Source organism: Lolium rigidum, chromosome 7 (assembly GCF_022539505.1).
Source record: "Lolium rigidum isolate FL_2022 chromosome 7, APGP_CSIRO_Lrig_0.1, whole genome shotgun sequence".
NCBI classification, from domain to species: domain Eukaryota; kingdom Viridiplantae; phylum Streptophyta; class Magnoliopsida; order Poales; family Poaceae; genus Lolium; species Lolium rigidum.
In genome coordinates this window covers 162667358-162691770 of record NC_061514.1, presented here as the reverse complement: position 1 = coordinate 162691770, position 24413 = coordinate 162667358, and the positions used below count along the sequence as shown (strand labels likewise).

Here is a 24413-nt window from a genome sequence, read left to right as displayed (position 1 = left end):
GCCATGTTCAAAAAAATTAAATCATCATGGTCAGGTAGCTTCATGAACCATTTAGCTGCAATAGCCTTCTATAATGGGACACGAAAAAGAAAAGCGTGACGATGGAGCCAAGGGTTACGTTGAAAGTGCAGCGCGGGGTCGTGACACGGGTCCAGTCAAGCGCCAATGCCCAATTCAATGGAAAAGTGCTCAAATCTGACACGGCGAAGGGGACGTGAGCACCGCAATGCCTTGTGTTCACAAGGCGAATCTGAGCGGTTAAATTTACAGTGGGATCAGTAGTTACTAGCAATGATCGGCGCGGCGGCACGCCGCGCCAGATGATGGCTCATTAATGGTAAACAATTAAAATTAATGGCAAATAGTTATCAGCTTCAAAAAATACCATTAATCAGGCACCATATGGCGCCAAATGGTAGTTGACTTTTTGCCCCTTCTTAAGGCAAGTGTGGCATGAGACGCTCTATTGGCTAAGAATGACATGCAGACCACCTAAAGACCAAGACAAAGCCTCACTTAGCAACCAGTGGATCAAGGCCAGGCAAGCCACACCAAGATACATGTATAAGGATCAGCCTTCAATTTCCTTCTAGTAGAGAGAATTAGGGCGGAGGCGGCACTTTGGGCAAAAACCGGGGCTGCCGGCCAAAGAGTGATCATCCCAAGAACTTGGGACGTCTACTAAACTTTGTAACAAATGATGTAACTCACCTCCTAGGAGGCATGTACCGTTCTTCTATTTAATGAAAAGAAACGCAAATTCTTAGTGTTTTCTCCAAATATATCACTATAGAATTTGCCAGTTGAACCCATATCCTATTTAGAAGACAAAATTGTTAATCAGAAGATGAGCTTTCTCGTGTACTCCAATGGACTTCAGATCATCTACAAATGTAGGAGAATGGTAAGCATACATCTTTTAGAACACATTGAGTGGAACATGCATAAAACAAGTTCTTTTTGTGTAAAATGGAAATATAGCAAGTACCCCACTATACAGTAAAAACACAATGCAGCCAAGCAAACCTACTTTGCGCCCCTCCTTCAACCAACTAAATTATGCACTACAGCCTTGAAATCACAAAAAACACAGTTCTTAATCTCATTTCCACCTCTCCTCGGTCCTCACTATCAAATGATTATTTGGCCATTACCGTATGGCAGCATCAGGAGCAGATATCTGTTCCAGGTTGAATGAGAACACACCGCATGCACACATGACAACCGCAAACTAAATCGTGAGCAAATCCATGGATCAAAGACAAAATGGCAAGGCCTATAGTCGGTACCTTGCTTATCTGCAGCTTGTTCGCTGGGCCTGCTCATCAACGTCGTGGTATGCACAATAAGGGTTGCATCAGTTCCACTCCAATGTTGACCAAAAAACCGAGTAAGACCTCCAGCTAGAATGTCTACGAAATTAGCCAATGTTGCAAGTACAGATGGGTGTGAGGACCGAGTAAGCACGGCAGTGCTACAAAACAGTTCAAATGCTAGGCCACGATGCAAAGTTCCCTGAGCTAATAACAACAACGACAAAATGTGTCTAGTACGCTGGATAATGCAACACATGCAGGACTGAACAACTTGATGGCCACGTAAGTATAAAGTTCCACTACTCTGAATTTAAAGAACATATGGAAACATATTTTCAAAACTCGAAATCTAACATAAATCTTGAGCTTTTAGGTAATGCGGCTTACCTAGGTGAACAGACAAAAGTCACCAAAAGAAAACTATATATAGCGGACTACACAAAGCTCAAATGGGCACAAACTGCATTGTTCATTTAGCAAGTCAATGGTGGTAATTATGTAGAAAGAACTGAAGTGCACTTTCTATGACTTCAGATCGCTTAAGTTTAAGCAGTTTTTCTCAGCATATACAAGGGTCACATGTAAAATCCTCCGAAAAATTAATCCCAGGATTAGCCTTGTTGGAGGACGCCAACAACCCATGATAAAAACATAATTATGCCTTGCAACTTGCATTCAAATGTAAATACTACTATACATGACTAAGAACATCAGACAATTTCATAATAGAGTTTGTATGTTAGAGACAAATGAAAATTAAAAAGAACTGAAAAGGATAGTCTGGAACACTCTTTACTGGCCTCTAAACACATATGATTTGCATAGATTTAAGTTTTATCTTTATGCAAAAGGCACTCTAAAATCCCACTATTACGAAAAGATATATAAGATGGTTATGCTATGACAGATACTGAAAGGCTGTCTACTAAACACTACTTACAGGTGATGCTGCATATGGTTCGGCAGTAAAATTACCCAACGAAATGGATATCATGACATGTACATCAGTCTGGTAGTTGATATTGGCAATCCTCTGTTGGTCTCACGACAGCTGATGCACATGTATCTGCATGAGCAATATCTACACCAGAAAACATTTAAGGTTAATATTTACATGGAACTATTTAATCCATATATAACAAGAACCATTGGAGGTCATCCATGTCAGGTGTGTTGCCTCGAATGATCTCCCTGTTCTCTCACCCACAATAATGACTTTGCATATACCCATTTCCTTGAGAAGGTAATGATGCGAAAAAACAGCGAGATATCACCCTCTTGAATTAAGCTTCAGCAATAACATATCACCAACAGACGTTGCGAGTTTGCAAAGACCAAAAGTATTATACTAATACACATAACTATTAAAACTTGCTTTACAACAACCAACAACCAAGCCTTTCAGTCCCAAACAAGTTGGGGTAGGCTAACTATTAAAACTTGCTTTGAATTCAGAAATTCGGGTGTAAAAAAGTACTGCATAGAAATTATGGTGATCCCATCTCTAAAGCAAAAGGCCCTTTACATAGATGATAAACTAACCTAGAAATGAATCAGAGAAGGAGGAGGCTCATCTATGGGCACTAACATGCTCTTCCTCCTCACCCAACAGGGAATGGCGCACTGCCGTGCTGCTCACCCTGGACATTCATCCTTGGGCGATGGGACATATCATAATTTTGTAGCATCTAAAGATCCCAATCTTAAAAGGGTACTGATTATACTTAAACCTTGACGTAAAAGAGAAACTCCAACCAAAACAAAAGCTCACTTCCAAAAAAAACTGAAAACACAGTAATTGTTGCATCGACCCTACTCCTCTATCGGCAACATTACTATAAGAAAATATATATTAATCTTGAAACGTTAAGGTGTGGAGCAATCGAAAATTATGCACCATCAGAGATCATTGAAATTATAAACTACATCATTGTGGTACATGTAGCTAAATGGAAACTTAATTGTCTATAAGCAAATTTCTAATTCTGAGCTGTTTATCAATGGAAGTGAACACGATGTGGGAAATTAAATTTTTCCTAATTAGCAGTTCTAGTGACACCACTATATTAATATGAAAAAGAATAAGAAGGTATCACAGAAACAAATCATATGCAGTTTTAGTGTTGGCGCTTGGACCTACAGCCAAGACATCTGACATGAATCTATATTTAGACCCAAAAAATGTGGATGCTAGTTGTAGAATAAAAGATTGTCTTTCTTAGAGTGCATGCACTGTTCATAGTTCTTTTTTTTTTTACATTGTATGCTCAGAGTTCTAGTGTTGCTATGGCCGCACTAATGATGCATAAATGTTAAGCAGAAGCTAAATGAGATTAGATATATCAGTAGATATTAAAGAATATATCAAAGTAACCCCCAAAACTCATTCTGAAGTTCGATATGTTATAAATATATTATTGTTAACTTTTAGTTATTCATAGTTCTCCACAATCTAGCCCAAGACTGTTATGAGATCACTGGAACGACACACGATCAATTCCTTGATCCTATTATATACTCCTCCTTAATCCCATTAAGAAAATACCCCACTGATCTGAATTTGAACTTGTAAGATTTTGTGAAGAAACACAAAATATCTACCATCAAACCTCACTGAAAGCAGGCCCTATGTTCTAATACATGTTCAATAAAGCCTAACAAATATGCAAACTGTCTGTTAGATATAACGTGGCAAGGTAATATCCGAGGAGAATATTCAATCTTCATGGAAGGAGTTATCCAAAACGGCCCCGTAGCTTTTATCTGTTGTTGCCCTTTATAAAGACTTCCAGGTTTTAGGTCCATGTTTGGCCCTCCTTTCCTCCTTGATGTTTTCTAGTACCTGAAGTTCAGCAAAGCTCATCTCATTTATGATCGAGGCGTCAGACAAACATTTTCTATTAGCAAATAGTGCCAAAGTGAGAACGAATGATCTCTATCAACATATCAGGTCAAGAGACGATGTAAGAATATGCTTGAAATGCATTTAAATTCAAAATGTTTGCTCTATGGATATAAAGGATTGAGCTTAATTTAAGAAAATTTCTTTAGCTGCTGCAAACATAGATGCACCATGAGCAAGAAAAAATGACACTTTGTAGATAACTTGAGCTGTCACAATACGTGTTAGCTAAGTGAATACACCACCTTGAGCCCATATATAAATGCAAAATGACAGGAAACAAAACACAAACTATCTGCAGCCACTCAAAACATATATATGCATACTAATTGCTATTGGAAACTAAAGCAAAGAATCTCTTATGGAGGAGATTTATTTACCTCAAAACAAATAATATGAGTGCTACAGTCCAATGTGAGCTGATTGCTCATCAGCGGTGCCGCGGCTGTGCATGTCAGAGATGTAAGCCAGAGTATGAACTAAAATCAGTACGGTCCTGCGTCAGACAGTACAAAATACAAAGGCGCCTACAGCTCTGAACTCTGGGCCAGAGATGGAAAGCAGGGAGCCAGGGACACAGGGCAGCCGAAGGCTCCAAGCCTCCAAGCGGTGAAGTCACGGTGTAACTGTAGGCTAGGACAGAGCGGAAGATCACAGGATGCAGGGAACCAAGAAGAGAGCACACTTGGGCTGTCTTGACAACGACAACGGCGCCAACCAGCCACCTCCTCGTGCGCTTGACAGCTTCCACGAATTATCCGGAACGCCGACTTGCAGTGCGACCGAGTAATCAGCGTTCGTAGCGGTCAACCTGAAACCGAAGGGCTGACTACTAAGCAAGGATGGTGGCTAATAAAGATGAGCTTGCAAATGACACAAATGAGCAGATACTGCATCATTCAGACATGATGATGTTCAATTACACATAAGTAAAATCTGGTAAAGATGTAGAGAGTGCAACTGAACATAGACAGTATGAGAGATTTCTGCAACGAAGCAGACGATGCAAGCACTACAAAATACACTTACCAGACGCAGCATGTCAGGCGAATAGCTTTTGAATGGTGTCTGCAGTGCCTGTGCAAAGGATCTGTGTTCATTAGATTATATTTTATAATAGCTAGCGCAATAATGAATGGTAATCAATGGCTAATTGCTGAAGAGGAAAGAATGGTTAATTCATATTGAGGGGTTTCTCAGTTCTCGCACAACATTTCACAGGTTATGAAGGCAAGAAAATTAGGCCGGCCAGTCATCTGAACTCATCTAAGCCAAAACATATCCAGAAGGAAATGAATCTGTACCACATCAAATTTGCACAGCCAAATAGTCACAAAACTGATCTAAACTACATGGTATATATGACACAGAAATCATGATCAATTAATCTGATTTCAGGTGAGCAAATAGCGTTTCCAAGAATCTGAGACAAATAACATCTGACCTTTGCCTTGGGAATGACCTTGGTGACCATCCTGGCCCTTTTGCTTGCCTTCTTGGCCTTGAAGGCGCACGTGTAACCGAAGTGGCCGCTGTTGACCTTCTAACCGAGCCTGTACTTGGCGAAGAAGTTCTAGAAAAACAAATCTCTTGTCCTGCCTCACTGATGGATGCCTCGTTGGGCTCCCTCGGCCGCCGTGGCAGGAGCGCGCCAATACGATTCGCCATAGATGGCGGCGGGAACGGCCGCTTGAACACGACACTCGCCAGCGTGGATGCCAGGCTGAAGTTCATCGGCGAGTTGTTCTAGCTTGACGCTGGAAACATACTTGGACAAAATCATCAGCACCGGAGGCTACGCGGGGCTCCTGCACCAAGATTCACGGATTCGCGTAGATTTTCCATAGAGGGAGACCTGTGGAGCGGATCAAGATCAGGGGCGCTCGAGCTCAACCAAAATGGCAAAATTGCTCAAAACTATGAGGCAAAGTCGGGTCAAAGATGTATCTGGCCTTCAAGAAGCCAAGAAATCATCTGAAAACGCTGCCGCCCTCACCAACTGAAGGAAATCTACACAAAATGCAAGGAAAGGGGCTAGTTGAGCCTACCGCCGCACTGAGATCGGGAGGCGACGGCCAGCCCAGGAGGCAGTAGCACCAGCACCAGACCACCACACCATCGGGGACGCCACAGGGTGGTCGGGCATGATGTGGTCGAGGCGGGGTTCCAGGAGGCGGTCGTCGACGTCGATGTAGGCAGGATCTCGGGGAGGTTGAGGAGGAGGTGCAGGCGAAGTAGACGAAGTCGTGCTCCACGAGGAGCAGGAGGAGGAGCTGGAGGTGCGGCGGTGACCAAGCCCATGGCGAGGCTAGGGTTTCGTGGGCGCGCGTAGTTGAGCGGCCGACCACCGCGTCAGGGAAACGGAAGACGGGGAGGCGGAGATGCCGTGCGACGCCGCTGGGCGTGGCCAGGGAGGGGGAGCAGGAGACTGGCATGGGAAAAGGATGTCGGTAGAGGCCATGGAAGATGGAAGAGGTTGGGGGCAAATTGGCTGGTTGGCTCGTAATACGATGGAAGTGGACACCGCTTTGATCATCTATATTGTACTATAGCCACACGCAAAGGCACCAGATGCATCCCACAGTCAGCACGAAGGAAGGAAAAAAGTTGCATACGTGTTACCAGCATATTAACTTTCAGCATTCCTAAAAACTTCTAGAGAGCACCCAAAGTGCACACGCAAAAACCCCTGAAGAAATCAAAACATCTAAAGCACATACGTGTAAGCACCAAATTAATCCAAAACAAAATCTAAAAATCTGAGAAAAATCAAGCCTGTTAAGGTTTAATATAGTAGTTATATCTAGTTGAGAGATTTTCCAAACATGGACTCTAAGGACGCGTTTGATTATCTGGGTCGATTTCTTGCACCACTGCGCTAGTGGGAAGAAACACCAGCGAGTCTGAGATGAGTCGTGGGCAAAAAAAAAGCCACGTTGTTTGGTCGCCTGCGTAGAGTTTTTTCGGCCCCATGGAGATTTGGATTCTGCGCGTTTGGTAGGTCGGTTTTCGGGCCTAGTAGCAGCTCAGAACGACGCTCCTGTTGTTTGGTTGCAACCCAGAATCCGCTTCTGGTTACCTCTTCTCTTCAGTGGTGAGGTTACCAGTAATCAACCGCACAAGCAAGAACACAATGGAAGCACAAGCAAACTTAGCAGTGATCATAGACAGTACTAGTTTAGGACACATCATTGTTCAAACACGATCATAGTTCAGAATACGACACGAACAACAAGCAGACACTATTAGACACTAGACACGACATGGTAGCAGTCACATAATATATACTCCCTCCGTTTCATTCTATAGTGCTTATAGTTTTTTGGCACGGAAATTAGCGCAAGAGTATTTTTTACACAAGACTCCCTGGCTGAATGATTTGAGATCAGACTAAAATTAGGGAAATCGATAAATTCCTAACTTACCATAACAAATCCCACAAATCTGTCTGGTTGACTCTCCATATATGTGCAACCAGGTTTAATTAAGGAAAGAAAAACATTGCTTCCTAAATCTAAGCAATCCTAGGGACCATGCATTAGGAATCTCATTTAATTGTTTCCTATTTTGTACGGATTTTTTTTCATGCATGTCATGTGGGAGTTGACCGGTGGAGGGGGTAATTGAAAAAAGCCTACAGCCTTATATTGTGAAACAAATGCCAAAAATTTATAGGCACTATAGAAAGGAACGGAGGGAGTAGTATTTATGAATAGATGGAACTTGCAAAAGGAAAAGAAGCACGTGCTGTATTTAATTTTGTTCCCTGGTACAAGCTCTTATGTTCATTTGTTCGTATACTATTTTTTTGTCTAACCATCGGAGCTTCTTGGCTATACCCACCCAATTCTAGGAAGGCGCTTCAAGTTTGTAAGCAAGAACAAAATCTTTATGTTTCCAATTATTGGGTGTGCAATGTATCTTTTGGATGACATTCCTTTACAGCGTATGGATAGCAGGAGCCAGTTTGTATGACTTTAACCTCATCCATTTGTTTTCCAATAGAAACATGAAGATAGTCTTGTGATTGAAAATTCTGTATTACACTATTACATGTGCTACTTGACAAGTTCTCTTAGCTAATTACCTTGCATATCTTATTTGTGAACGCAACTCCAACACTGGTCAATGTTTTCTCATCAAGTTTCTATGGTATCCATACACCATATTTAAAAATTAATTACGCATAGGTGTTCATCCTGCAATTTTTTAGCCCTGGGCAGTTAAATCATTCTAGGTTAGGATGGAAATGGGCCGATCCAAACTTTGCCTTGGACCTGGCCCTTCTAGCCTTAGGGCCAATTCGCTACCGATCACCAATTCGCTGAAGCGCGGGCGGTTGTGGGCCGGCCCATTATGAATGGCGCGTCACGTAAAAAAGGAAACAAATAGGAGTACATGGTTTCGAACCTGGGAGTCGCGTATGTGAGGTTGGTGCGCTTACCGCAGGGCTACTGTTGTGATGATGTTTTGTGAGTGCCGGATACTTTATATTATCTTTGCAGGCGAGATCTGTAAAAATAGCAAAAAAACTCGTCTTCCTTCCGTTTGTTTGAGCTGAACATTCGCGTGGCTTTCTTTCAATATGGTTCGGTAGCTAACGTTTAGTTGTTTCTTCCTTCAGCGTGTATGGGTTGCCTCTAGCTTTCGGGAGTGGTGTTTTGGCTCCTGGGTGCATATGCTCCCTTTAGTTTAAACCGTAATTTTGATATATTTTAAAATGTCAAAAAATTCTAAACAAAAAATTCACGTGTACATCTTGACATGGTAAGTACGCACAAAGTCTTTCCATGAAAAATCGATTTGTAGTTTGACCTGTGTAAAAATGACAAAATTTAGTGCTAAAAATAAGGTTTTTTGTGAGACTTATTTTATCTTTTTATATCGATCACAAAAACAATCGGATTTTCACGAAATTGCACGAACGCACATAGATTATCGAGATGTACATGCGAATTTTTTTGTTAAATTTTTTTGACAATTAGAAATATGTTTTTTAGGTGGAGGGAGCATATGCACCCAAGAGCCGAATTGAATTTCCGCTAGCTTTTGATACTTGATAGGATCTAGTTAGTTTTTTTTATTTTAATTTCTTGCATATATGTTTCTTTCACTCGTTTTTATTTCCATTTTTGTTATTTTCTAGATGCAATACATTTTATTTTTTAAGTTAATTTTCTTTAACTGAGGCGCAATTTTTTCTTCTTGAGTAGACGGAATTTCTTCGTATGCACCATATTCTTGTTCCTTATTTAAATGAGATGTCTTTCTCGGACGTAGCATTCTCGTTCCCTACATACACGAGATGTGTTCCTCGAACTCACTATCTTGTTTTCCCGAGTAGATGTGTTCCTCGAACGTAATATCTTGTTTCCCCGAGTAGACGAGATGTGTTACTCAGACACAATATTCTTGTTCCCCGAATAAACGATATTTGTTCCTCGGCTGCAATATTTCTTGGTCCACGGTTAGACGGCATCTGTTCCTTAGACGCAATATCTTGTTCCCCGACTAAATGAGATGTGTTCCATTGGTCTCAAATGTTGTTCCACGGGTCTAAAATGTTGTTCCACGGGTCTAAAATGTTGTTCCACGGGAATTGTTCCTCGTGTAGATGCGATTTGTTCCGCGGGTCTAAAATGCTATTCGTCGTGTAGATATCATTTGTTCCACGGGTTAAAATGTTGTTCCTCATTTAGAGTGATTTGTTCCACGGGTCTAAAACGTTGTTCCTGTGTAGATGCGATTTGTTCCACAGGTCTAAACTATTGCTCCTCTTGTAGTCTAGGCTCTTGTTCCCCTCGCTCTAGGTTTTTATTTTCCTCGGTGTATTTTGTTGTTCCCCTTGTGGACGTCAGAAACCCCCTGGCGGGCAGAGACGGTCAACACGGTAGAGCCGGGAACAACTAGGGCTGCGGCTGGCCCCAGTCCCTCAGAGCGACGGCCCGCAAAGCCTCCTGGTCGCACGTCCGATGTTTATCACAAGGGCGTGCCACCCGACCTATACCCGGTCGGGAAGGTGTGGATGATGCCTCGCTTAGTTTCCTGCAGGGGCACACACGTAAACATTAAATACGAGCCTCGATCGGCTCTCGGGTTATCTCCGTGAATCGGCTCAAAGAGCCGATCCACCCATGATCCGGACGGGGTGTCCGAATATATGGTGGTCCTGCTTGATCAAGGTAAAGCTAATGAGATCTACGACGATTTAGGGTTTTCACCGCATAATCGGATCATCCTACTCACGATTGGGCCTTGCGCTCGCGCACGGTGACCGTAAGCCGATCCTAGACAGGGCCTAAAAACCAACACGAGGTTGATCCCCGGAACATCCTTTCTAGGGCTAGCAAACGCCACCCTACACGCCGCTGGATCCTCCAACCCTTTGTAAGGCCTAACTATTGCGGATGTTAAACTAATCCTTGATGAAACAAGGAGCAATCGTAACGGATCAGATCTACTAAACTATGATCAAGCGGGGTGCCGCTCCTACACCTAAGATAGGTGTAAGGGCGGCTAGACATGCAAGGGTTGCACTACGATAGCATGTAACATGAAGAACAATGCTAACCCTAACATATCTAAGATAACTACGTTGCTCGCCATCAAAAAGGCTTCAGTACGAGCAACGCATGAACAACGTGGGCAGGCTTGTGCTGCCTAGATCGCAAGATGCGATCTAGGCAGCATGGTGCTTACCGGTAGAAACCCTCGAGACGAAGGAGTTGGCGATGCGCCGAGATTTGTTTGTGGTTGAACGTTGGTTGTTGTTTATTCCATAAACCGTAGATACATATTTATAGTCCAGCGGACTTTCTAATGTGGGCGTGCACCAAACCGTGCACGGGTAAGATCCTAACTTCTAAACTAAGATGCGATCTAATATATTACAGATACATAGGCAATTAAGCCCAACTTGGTATAAAAGGCCGATTCACGTATTTCTTCCATGTATATATCTTCAAATCCATCTTGATCGCGGCCCACCTCTGACTCGGTCAAATTCTGGTGATAACACATGCCCCCCTGGTTTTGGAAATGACATTTCCAAAATCATTATGCCTTTCTTTCGTCGGGTCATGTCGTGGCAGAACCGTCGCAGTATCCGTCATCATGATGCCTTGTCTTCTCAACTTCTCCGCGTGACCTGGCAGTTTTTCTCTTTCTTTCAGACACCACTTCCTCGGAAACTGCTGTGGCATTGAATTCCCACTATATCCCCTTTTATTTAACCGCTCCGCACAGTTTATTCTTCTCATCATCTCCGCATTAGCACTCCAAAAACCCTTCCGCGCACCATGTCTTCTTCTTCCTCCACCTCATCGGAACTCTCCCTTGGGTCCTCCTCTTCCCGCGAGACGCCGCCGGACATTCGCGCACCAGAAAAATGGGACCTCGAAGACCACGCCTCCTCCATCTGGTCCGAGGAAGACAAGTCCTTGACCAGTGGGGAGAGCGACCTCCGCTTCCTCGCCGACGGGGAATCGGAGGAGGAGAGCGATGACGATCGCTTCTCCTGGGATGACTTCACCTCCTCCGAGGAGGCGAAGGAGGAGGAGGAGGAGGAGGACGATGACAGCTCCTCCGACGAGCCGCCGGCCAAACGCCGCTGCCTCTGGCCCGGGAACCTCAGCAACGTCGACAGCGACGATGACGACGCTGATGAGGAGGACGAGGACAACGAGGGCCCTGCCGGCGGTCGCTGGAGCAGCGACGACGAGCCGGCGGGGAGTAGCGCCGACAGTGGAGATGACGGTGATGACGACGATGAGGGCAGCAACAGCCCCTAGATAGGATCTTAGCATAGGGCCAGTAGTAGTAGACGGGGCAATGTATCCCCTAGCAACTCCTTTTGAGAGCAATTTCGGTTCTTTGTGTAAGAAATCTGGCTATCAATGAAGAATTTCCCTTAATTTGATCTTGCCGATTCCTTGTATGCCAATTTAGCCGATTTTTCCTCATCCTGGCTCTGCCGATTGTTAGCTTAATCGATGTTCAACGAGCCGATGGCAACACATAAGTCCTTCATTCTAACCTGCGGGGCGGTCCAAATCAGTCATCCCTTCAAACGGCAGTTGCGAACCTAACTTGAATTCAGATCCCCCAACTTCCGACTGAACAGATCCGAACCGCGATCCACTGAGCGTAGTGCTGGATTTAATGGCAAACTCCTGAAAAAATGCCTGATCTCATCATTAACTTTAGGTTTCAGACACTTTTCTGCCGAATCTCCCTCTTCCAGATCCTCTTCTGTCTTCAGGAAAGCTTCAGGATGGTTGCTGAATCAATTCGAACGTCGAAGCTGCCACTTCCGCAGAACAGATATCATTTGTCCATAAATCCCCTGGTGATATTCTGCAGTGACGTTTTATAATCCTGCTCTGTCTTTTAACATCAACCATCTCGTAAGATAAAACGGAGATGCAGAGCCAGCCGATTCCAGCAAAAATCGGCTCCCTATAGCAAAGGATTCTTCAGGGCAAACTGCCCCCCGAGCCTCAGTCAGAGTGAGGACAGCAGTGAGCCGACCAACTCAGCCATCCTTGGTTTCCAACTTATAGAGCAGGACCAGCCGATCCGACAGAATCGGCCCCCAAGAGCAGAGCACCTTCAGGGCGAGCTGCCCCCCGAGCTTCTTCAGTTTAATCCTTGCGCCTTGCTGATCAGATCGGCTCATCATCTTCGGCAGGCTGCAGTAACTTCTGGTGAGGATGTCCTTGAATTTCTGAAGCCCTCCAAACTCTGGGTGCAACAACCCCTGGAAGTGACAGTACTGAGTCGAAAACGTGACAGCCGATGGCTCTGTCATCGGCTGTTCTCCTGGTCTTAGAAGAGATATGCTCCCTTCGTTAGGCTCATCCCTAACCTGACTGGCACGTTTATGCTGCCCTTGCCGTTAGTCAGGGTTACGATCCTCAATCCTGCAGTTCTGGTTCCAGAAGATGTCACGTTCCTGCTCCATTGATTCTTAAGTCGACGTCTGCACATCGGCTGTGCTCAAAAAATTTCGAATTTTTTGGCCGATTTCTGTATCGGCCCCCATATTTCAATATCCATCATCAAAAGATGAGACGCTTCCTCTGCATATCCTCATGTCTTATCCACCTGGGTGCCCCCCCCCCCCGAGCCGATTCTATCAAGAGAATTGATGGTATCGGCTCTGTTGGGTTACATGTTGAACCCAGGCAGAATGGATGGTGAAGATAATTTTGGCCGATTGCTGGGATCGGCCTCCACGTTGCTTGTTCGATGAAGGTTTTGTAATGTTCCTTCATGGACTTTTTTGGGGCCGATCATAAAGATCAGCCTCGCCACGTTTGTTCATCGACGTTCGCTTTGTTACACGGTCGGGCCTGTGGATAAAACCAGCCTAACCCCGTTCTTTGTCACGTCGATGCGCTCGCGAGTCGTCCAAATTGATGCCCGAGAGTGGCTCTTGGCCCGATGTCTCCCAAACGTCCATGCCGACCGTTGAAACTTCGACCGAATCATCTGCGTGGACGACTTCTACTTCATCTCCATCCCATCGTATCGGGCATTGGTGCATCGTGGATGGAATGCAACGATTGGCGTGGATCCAATCTCTCCCTAGTAGGACAGCGTAGGTACTCTTGCTCGTCGACGATAAAGAACGTCGTAGGGACAGTTTTCCTTCCTACGGTCGGATCCACATTCGGAACACCTTGTGCGTCGGATGCTTGGCCGTTGAAATCGCTCAATGTTACGTTGGTCTTGATCGGATCCGAGCTGGAGCGTCCCAACCGACGTAGCATGGAGTATGGCATAATGTTAACCGCCGCCCCGGTGTCTACCAACATCTTGTTGACAGGCTGCCCATTGATGTAACCTCGCAAGTACAGGGCCTTCAGATGCCTGTAACTTCTTTCTTTTGGCTTCTCAAAGATGACCGGCCGTGGGCCGCAGTCTAATTGTGCCACGAGTGCTTCATATAATCTTGGAGCGCTAAACTCCGTTGGAAGAATGAAGACCATGTTTGTGCCAGCCGATGTATCATCATCGGCTTTCCTCTGCTTAGGGCGCCACTCTTTTCTTTGTGGCCGACCTTCTTCGTCCGGGGTTCGCCGAATTTTGGCGGCCGGATCAGGCCGTGCCTTCCTTAGCGTGTGCAGATACAATCTTTCGGCTTCTTCCAACCCACGCAGACGCTGAACCCTTCGCTTTTGGGAACGGCCGAGCCCATCAGGGCACCACCTGGGCCGATGATATTTATCTTCTTCATCATCGTCCTCTAGTTCCTCGAGATCTTCCACCCGAGCGGACTCAGCATGCTTGTTCCGAGGCGGCAGAGGCCCTAGACGCTTGAACACGGACACGTTAGCAGCATCCTTCTTCCTTTGCTTGCATTCTGGGCAATTCTCGATTGTTGGCAATCGGCTCATTCCTGAGTCCCAGCAATGTTTGAAGAACGGACAGTCCCAGTGCCTATCCATGTCATCCTGCCCCCTTGACCTTCCTTCGGCGCGACGATTGTACCCGTCGTTGCTTCTATCATGTTGACGGTACCTCCTGACCTCTGCATCAGACCGACAATTTCTCTCATCGTCTACGTCGTAGCGCCGACGTCGGTCGTACTGCTGCTCATATTTGTTGAGGAGATGCTCGGAGAGTGGACGTTGATACCGCACGCTTCTCACTTCCTCTTCTGTCAGGTACCGTCTATCATCATCTCGGGGCCGGTCGCGTGGATCGGCCTCCTCTTTGTCCTTGCCACGGGAGTGGCTGCTTTCTGCTTCGTCTTTGCCATGGCGGCTCGCAAGCCCTGCCATGTTGACACCAAAGGAGAACTTTGGCTGGCCTATGGAGTGGCTGAGATCCACCATGTTGACGCCAGGCGACGGACGTGAGTCTCTACCGAGCTTGATATCGTGCGGCTGGGTCTTCTCAGAGGAGCCGATGAGTTCGGCTTCGAGGGTTGCCTTGATATTGTCATGTTTCCTTTTGAGCTCCTCGGGCAAATCCTCGTACTTCAGCGACCTGGTGCGTTCTTCTGACGGGGCGGACAGGTCCACTCCATCGAGTGCGCCTTCAGGTGTGAAACCCTTCCACCTGACGCCATGGGAGCGGGTTCGGTGGAAAGAGCCGATGAGTTCGGCTTCGAGGACTGCCTTGATTTCGTCATGCTTCTTCTTGAGCTCATCAGGCAGATCCTCGTACTTGACCGGAGTGCCTTCCGCCATCTCGGATGTAGATGGCGATGTTGTGGATGACGAAGGGCGTCCCACCGGGCGTGCCGAGAATGTGTTGACGTCGAAACCCCTCGGCGGGCGAGAGACGGTCAACACGGTAGAGCCGGGAACAACTAGGGCTACGGCTGGCCCCGGTCCCTCGGAGCGACGGCCCGCAAAGCCTCCCGGTCGCACGTCCGATGTTTATCACAAGGGCGTGCCACCTGACCTATACCTGGTCAGGAAGGTGTGGATGATGCCTCGCTTAGTTTCCTGCAGGGCACACACGTAAACATTAAATACGAGCCTCGATCGGCTCTCAGGTTATCCTGTGAATCGGCTCAAAGAGCCGATCCACCCATGATCCGGACGGGGTGTCCGAATATATGGTGGTCCTGCTTGATCAAGGTAAAGCTAATGAGATCTACGACGATTTAGGGTTTTCACCGCATAATCGGATCATCCTACTCACGATTGGGCCTCGCGCTCGCGCACGGTGACCGTAAGCCGATCCTAGACAGGGCCTAAAAACCAACATGAGGTTGATCCCCGGAACATCCTTTCTAGGGCTAGCAAACGCCACCCTACACGCCGCTGGATCCTCCAACCCTTTGTAAGGCCTAACTATTGCGGATGTTAAACTAATCCTTGATGAAACAAGGAGCAATCGTAACGGATCAGATCTACTAAACTATGATCAAGCGGGGTGCCGCCCTACACCTAAGATAGGTGTAAGGGCGGCTAGACATGCAAGGGTTGCACTACGATAGCATGTAACATGAAGAACAATGCTAACCCTAACATATCTAAGATATCTACGTTGCTCGCCATCAAAAAGGCTTCAGTACGAGCAACGCATGAACAACGTGGGCAGGCTTGTGCTGCCTAGATCGCAAGATGCGATCTAGGCAGCATGGTGCTTACCGGTAGAAACCCTCGAGACGAAGGAGTTGGCGATGCGCCGAGATTTGTTTGTGGTTGAACGTTGGTTGTTGTTTATTCCATAAACCCTAGATACATATTTATAGTCCAGCGGACTTTCTAATGTGGGCGTGCACCAAACCGTGCACGGGTAAGATCCTAACTTCTAAACTAAGATGCGATCTAATATATTACAGATACATAGGCAATTAAGCCCAACTTGGTATAAAAGGCCGATTCACGTATTTCTTCCATGTATATATCTTCAAATCCATCTTGATCGCGGCCCACCTCTGACTCGGTCAAATTCTGGTGATAACACCCCTCCACCTAGGTTGTTGTTCCCCTCTGTCTAGCCTCTTGTTCCCCTTGTGTAGACTGTCGTTCCCCACTGTGTAGTCTATTTTCCACCCCGTCTATTCCGTTGTTCCCATATGTCTAGATCGTTGTTCCCCTCTGTATATTATGTTGTTCTCATTTGTCTAGGCTCTTGTTCCCCTTTGTCTGCGCTGTTGTTTTCCTTCGTCAAGGATGTTTTTTCCATCTCACTAGGTTGTTGTTCCCCACCATATAGTCTGTTGTTCCCCTCAGTCTATTATGTTGTTCCCATCTATCTGGGTTGTTGTTCCCCTCCATCAAGGTTCTTGTTCCTCTCCGTCTATTATGTTGTTCCCAACTGTCTAGGCCCTTGTTCCCTTTCGTCTAGGCTGTTGTTCCCCCTGTCATGGTTGGTGTTTCCCCTCTGTCAAGGATGTTGTTCACCTCTCTCTAGGTTGTTGTTCCCCTCCATCTACGATGTTGTTCCCTTCAGTCTAGGTTGTTGTTCCGCTCCGTCTAAGATGTTATTCCCCACCATCTAGGTTGTTGTTCCTCTTGATGTAGTCCCTTATTTCCTTCTGTCTAAGTTGTTGTTCCCCTCTATCTACGCTCTTGTTACCCGAGTTGACGAGATTATTTTCTCGAACGTTATATTTTTGTTCCCACGAGATTATTTTTCTGATACGCTATATTTTTTTTACGTGCGCATACGATATTTTCTCAGACATTTACATTTTTTTCATGTAGATAACATTTATTAGTCGAGCGCTATTTTTTTCCCACATGTCAGGACTTCTAACATGAATATTTTTAATCGGGACTTCTAACATGAATATTTTTTATGCTGGTCCCGCTCATTTTGTACTATGCCTTTTCATTCTATTAAGATGAGCCTAGCTAGATATAGGTCGCTATCCAAGTTAGCAAGCAAGTGTGTCCGTGCATGCGCAAATCAAAAACTTTGCATGTACAATATTTCGAGACAAAAAAAAATGAGCCGTGAGCGTGCATGTGACAGAAAATGTAGCTACGCAGCTAGGAGTGGCAGGAGCTAGCAAGCTAGCAGCTGGCCGGTGAGAACCAACCTGTGGTTGGATGGTTAGGAGGGACTGATGCCTCAGCCACCAGAGTTCAAATCCCGATTTGACACTTGGTGTCTCATAAAGGCGGAATATTCTTCAGTGGGAGGCGACGTTCCGGTCGACAACGAGCGCTCGTGGTGACTTCGTCAATCTCAAGACCCGCCGGATCAATTCTCAACGCAGTCTCTTGGAGGTGCTCATAGGGTAGGGTGTGCGTGTGTGCGTTCATAGGGGTGAGTGTGTGCGCGTATGTATGAGCGTCTTTGATTGTACTGTGTTTCGCAAAAAAAAAAAAGCAGCTGGCCGGTGGCTCGGTACGTACGCATGTACGTATAGATTATACGGCCGGAGCAAATACGCCATACATGGCTTAAGCGACACTGCGGCAGGGAGCGTCACGTCGCATGAATTAGGCCCAGTACATGGATGGTAGGTGATCAGGAGCGTCGCGTGTATGGATTAAGCGGCCGAAAGGCCCGGAACGTTGCTACGTACGCATGCACTCGGAAGCGCACCACGTTTCCAGAGCAGTTCCACTTTTTTAGTCCCACATCGCTAATCGAAGGAGTAAAACACTAGCTTAAATACCCGCTCGCGGTTGTAGTTGCCAACCAGTTCTCGTCGCCAGCTTCGATCCAGCTGTTAGACAGCGATTGATACCGGTCTGACGTAAATGGGCTGTCAAATAAAAAGCCCACCTGACGGATTCCTGTGCGAGGAGGACCCAGTCAGGGGGAGTGCTGTACACCGACCTGGTCGGTGTGTACGGGCCACCGCACACCCCACCGACCAGGCCGGTTGGTTGGGCCGCGGCCCATTAGTTGTTGGTACGGATTTTTTCTTTTTTTTGCTGTTTCTTTTTTGTTAATATTTTTCTTTTTTAATATCTAACTTTTAAAAAATATATTTCGGAGAACAAAATTTCAAAATCTGTTCAGATTCGAAATTTTGGAAATTTTAAAAATGTTCAGATTTTGATTTAATTTTTTTCGAAATTTGAATATTTTCGGATATGGATATAATTTAAATGTGGAAAATTTTAAAAAATTTTAAAATTTATTTTTTCCAAAAATTAACATTCTTAGTTATGAACATTTTTCAAACTTGAATATTTTTCCAAATTTGAACGCTTTATATATTTGAACGGATTTCGAATTTGAACGCTTTTATAATTTGAACATTTTTTGTATTTGAACATTTTTCAAATTTAAACGGATTTCAAATTTGAACATTTTTTGTATTTGAACATTTTTCAAATTTGAACGGATTTCAAATTTGAACATTTTTTTATTTAAACAATTTTAAAATTTGAACGTTTTTAAAATTTGAACATTTTTCAATTTTTTAAATTTTCTGAATTTGAAATATTTTCAAATTTGAACAAAAATAAAAATAAACAAAAAAAGAAACAAAAAGGAACAGAAAATAAAAAAGGAAAAGAAAGAAAAGAAAAAAAGAAAAAAAAAGAGAAACAGAAAACAGAAAAAAGAGGCGAACTGGGCCGACCAGGCCGGCCCATACCGCGCGCGGGGGGGTGTGCGGCGCGCGGTAGCGGCCGACCTGGTCGGTGTATAGGATTTGCCCCCAGTCAGACCCATGTAAAATTAAGCACTGCTCTTGTTGGCCCAATGGGTATTTTGGATTGACCCAAACAGCACGTGCTTTGCACGATAATGTACGTCCCTTTTTTATGCGCAACAGTATCTAACTCTTTTACTTAACAGCATCTAATCTTATTAAGGCATAATAATAATGCCCTGCATAATTCTGGTTTCACATAATTGTTGATCTTTGCGATTTTGTTTTGTTCTATTTACATTTATCGTGCAGGAAGACGGTGCACATGCACCTCTTCTATGTATAGTTTGGTTGATAATTGTCTCCACCTCCCAAAAGTTACGTTAAACTACCATACAGTAGTCATGAAATGATCGGAAAAGAAATATATCCAGTTTCATCATAGCTAAAACAATATCCTCACATGTTTAATAATTAATAATCATTTTGTTTCATAAGTTGGTGCAGATTCGGATGCATATATACACAAAATATGTCTAGATATATCTAAATGAGCGACAGCTAATACGGAGGGGTATCTTTTGCCATCTAAAGAATATTTCATATGGAAAAAATGTTTTCACCGGAGAGGAATTTTTCTTCCATCACATGATAAAAAAAATATCTTCCGGATTGAGAATATATGGCACAAGAAATGCTTTCCATCACAATAACGTTATACATGGAAGTCATGTATAATCCATAGTGACTGTCTAATTTCTAACGATAATTGTGATGCAATGAATATGTTAATTATATTTGGCTAGACGCAATTCTTTTTTAGGTTCAAATGATGTACTACATCAAGGACAATCGATGTATTGTCTTAGGAGGCATGTGATAAAAAAAATGAAACTCTTGTAGACTGGTAATGTTGCCATGAAAAATAATTATATTAAGGGCATCTCCAGCGGCGTGACGTATTTTGGATGTTCAAAATGATGCGTCGTGTCCGTTTGCGTCGGGTCAAATGGTCGAAATCGTCCGGGCGTCCGTTTGCGTCGGGGGTGGCTCCAGCGGCACGACGCATATTTTTTTTTTCATTCATGAAGCCATAATTTACATTAATAAAAAACATAAAAAAGCCAGAAAGGCGTGCTAAAAGTAGGTGCTGCCTACTGGTCGTCGTCGCTGATGAGGTCAATCAACTCCGGCGTCGGCCTTGGAAGCTTGTACGCCGGCGGTGGAGGAGGTACCGCCGCATGGGCAGGAGGCTGTGGCCAGGAATCCCACGCCGGAGCAGCAGGCGGAGAGCGGTCGTTGGAACGCGTCGGCATGGCCGGAGGAGTCACCGGCCTCCCCTGCGCGAGCGCTGACTTGCGGAGATGGATTGCGAGCCCGTCCCACAAAGCGAGCTCGTTGAGCTCGTCCTGCTTGTTGTTGGCCAGTGCCATGGCAATGGCCTCCTCCTCGGAAATGTCCGGCGGCTGGGTCTCTGGATCCCACGCCGGCCCGCCGTCGTCGTGGTCGTACTATGCCATGGTCACGTCCTCGTCCTCGTCCTCATCGCCGTCCTCGTCCGCATCTTCTCGGTCGTTCTCTTCTTCTTCTGCGGCGATCTCGCGCTCGAAGTAGTCTACGTCGGCGAGGTAGCCAGCGCGGCGGCGCGCGTCGAACTCCCACGACCCGAATGAAATCCAGTTGTAGGAGTTCAGCGCGTAGGCGGATCCTCCCGCAGATCCGGCGGCAAGATCGCTTGGCGGCGGCGCACCTCGTCCCGCCGCTCTCGGCCCTCGCACGGCACGGGGGGAACCGGCACACCCCTCGAGTTGAGGTACCAGCCCCCTCCCGGCAAGTTCGCGTCCGGCCATGGTACCGGCCGGTTTTCCTCTCATAGCTGCCTGATACGTCTCAAACATATCTATAATTTCTTATGTTCCATGCTAGTTTTATGACAATACTCACATGTTTTATACACACTTTACATCATTTATACGCATTTTCCGGCACTAACCTATTAACGAGATGCCAAAGCGCCAGTTCCTGTTTTGTGTTGTTTTTGGTTTCAGAAATCCTACACAGGAAATATTCTCGGAATTGGACGAAACGAATGCCCAGGGTCTTATTTTTGCACGGAGCTTCCAGAAGACCGAAGAGGATATGAAGTGGGGCCACGAGGCGCCCTAACCATAGGGCGGCATGGCCAGCATGGGGCCCGCGCCGGCCTATGGTGTGGGGCCCCCGTGCCTCCTCTGACTCTGCCCTTCTGATGTCTACGGGAGCTTCTATTCTTGTAGACAGTGTTAGGCCTCCAAGAGCAGAGGTTTGTAGAACAGCAGCAAGTTTCCCTTAAGTGGATCACCCAAGGTTTATCGATCTCAGGGAGGAAGAGGTCAAAGATATCCCTCTCAAGCAACCCTGCAACCACAAAGCAAGAAGTCTCTTGTGTCCCCAACACACCTAATAGGTGCACTAGTTCGGCGAAGAGATAGTGAAATACATGTGGTATAAATAAGTATGAGCAGTGGCAACGGCACCAGAAAAGTGCTTTGCCCAGGACAGTAAACAAGCAGTAGTAACGCAGTAAAACAGTAAACAAGCAGCGATAGCAGTATTAAGGAACAAGGCCTAGGGATCATACTTTCACTAGTGGACACTCTCAACATTGATCGCATAATAAATAACTCTTTCTCATATGTGCTACATACACTCTTTTGTTGGATGACAAACACCAGTCGTTGTGTAGGGCTACAAGAGCACCTCAATGCCGGAGTTAACAAGCTCCACAACATTCGATGTTCATATTTAAATAATCTTAGAGCATAATAGATCATTGCAAAATAAACCAAGAACTAACATAGCGCACACACTGTCCATATTACACTATGAAGGAGGAATAGATCACATCAATAATATCATAATGATAATTAACTCCACAATCTACAAGAGATCATGATCATAGCCTACGACAAGAACCACACGGTGCACACACTAGTCACCTTTACACCATGCAGGAGGAATAGACTACTTTAATAACATCACATGAGTAGCACACAACTAGTAGCGATACAAAGCTCATCATATGGATCTCAATCATGTAAAGCAGACTCATGAGATCATTATATTGAAGTACATAGGAGAGAGATTAACCACATAGCTACCGGTACAGCCCCGAGCCTCGATGGAGAACTACTCCCTCCTCATGGGAGACAAGCAGCGTTGATGAAGATGGCGGTGGTGTCGATGGAGAAGCCTTCTGGGGGCACTTCCCCGTCCCGGCGGCGTGCCGGAACAGAGACTCCTGTCCCCCAGATCTTGGCTTCGCGATGGCGGCGGCTCTGGAAGGTTTCTCGTACCGTGGCTTTTTCCGTCTCGAGGTTTTAGGTCGAGGGTCTTCTTATAGGCGAAGAGGCGGCGTCAGAAGGTCAACGGGGCGACGACACCATAGGGCCGCGCGGCCAGGGGGTGGGCCACGCCGGCCTATCATCTGGGGCCTGTGTGGCCCCCCTCTGGCGACTCTTGGGTGTTCTGGATGCTTCCGGACAAAATAGGAACCTGGGCGTTGATTTCGTCCAATTCCGAGAATATTTTCTTACTAGGATTTCTGAAATCAAAAACAGCAGAAAGCAGGAACTGGCACTTCGGCATCTTGTTAATAGGTTAGTTCCAGAAAACGCATAAATATGACATAAAATGTGCATAAAACATGTAGATATCATCAATAATGTGGCATGGAACATAAGAAATTATCGATACGTCGGAGACGTATCAACATCCCCAAGCTTAGTTCTGCTCGTCCCGAGCAGGTAAAACGATAACAAAGATAATTTCTGGAGTGACATGCCATCATAACCTTGATCATACTATTGTACACATGTAATGAATGCAGCGATCAAAACAATGGTAATGACATGAGTAAACAAATGAATCATAAAGCAAAGACTTTTCATGAATAGTACTTTCAAGACAAGCATCAATAAGTCTTGCATAAGAGTTAACTCATAAAGCAATAAATTCATAGTAAAGGTATTGAAGCAACACAAAGGAAGATTAAGTTTCAGCGGTTGCTTTCAACTTGTAACATGTATATCTCATGGATAATTGTCAACATAGAGTAATATAACAAGTGCAATATGCAAGTATGTAGGAATCAATGCACAGTTCACATAAGTGTTTGCTTCTTGAGGTGGAGAGAAATAGGTGAACTGACTCAACATAAAAGTAAAAAGAATGGTCCTTCAAAGAGGAAAGCATCGATTGCTATATTTGTGCTAGAGCTTTTATTTTGAAAACATGAAACAATTTTGTCAACGGTAGTAATAAAGCATATGAGTTATGTAAATTATATCTTACAAGTTGCAAGCCTCATGCATAGTATACTAATAGTGCCCGCACCTTGTCCTAATTAGCTTGGACTACCGGATCATCGCAATACACATGTTTTAACCAAGTGTCACAATGGGGTACCTCCATGCCGCCTGTACAAAGGTCTAAGGAGAAAGCTCGCATTTTGGATTTCTCGCTTTTGATTATTCTCAACTTAGACATCCATACCGGGACAACATGGACAACAGATAATGGACTCCTCTTTAATGCATAAGCATGTGGCAACAATTATTATTCTCATATGAGATTGAGGATATATGTCCAAAACTGAAACTTCCACCATGAATCATGGCTTTAGTTAGCGGCCCAATGTTCTTCTCTAACAATATGCATGCTCCAACCATTAAGGTGGTAGATCTCTCTTACTTCAGACAAGACGGACATGCATAGCAACTCACATGATATTCAACAAAGAGTAGTTGATGGCGTCCCCAAAAACATGGTTATCGCACAACAAGCAACTTAATAAGAGATAAAGTGCATAAGTACATATTCAATACCACAATAGTTTTTAAGCTATTTGTCCCATGAGCTATATATTGCAAAGGTAAAGAATGGAAATTTTAAAGGTAGCACTCAAGCAATTTACTATGGAATGGCGGAGAAATACCATGTAGTAGGTAGGTATGGTGGACACAAATGGCATAGTGGTTGGCTCAAGGATTTTGGATGCATGAGAAGTATTCCCTCTCGATACAAGGTTTAGGCTAGCAAGGTTATTTGAAACAAACACAAGGATGAACCGGTGCAGCAAAACTCACATAAAAGACATATTGTAAACATTATAAGACTCTACACCGTCTTC

The 24413-nt window shown here is 45.0% G+C and overlaps 1 protein-coding gene across 1 annotated transcript; it reads right to left on the bottom strand.

Moving 5' to 3' along the window:
• Positions 1 to 3005: 3005 nt before the first annotated feature.
• LOC124675920 lies at positions 3006 to 5959 on the bottom strand. Its single transcript, XM_047211999.1, has 3 exons — positions 5663 to 5959; positions 5248 to 5295; positions 3006 to 5029 (listed from the first exon to the last, which is right to left on the bottom strand). Exons 1-3 carry the CDS (start codon positions 5950 to 5952, stop codon positions 4870 to 4872), a joined length of 498 nt encoding a protein of 165 aa, XP_047067955.1. The 5' UTR covers positions 5953 to 5959; the 3' UTR covers positions 3006 to 4869.
• Positions 5960 to 24413: the final 18454 nt, after the last annotated feature.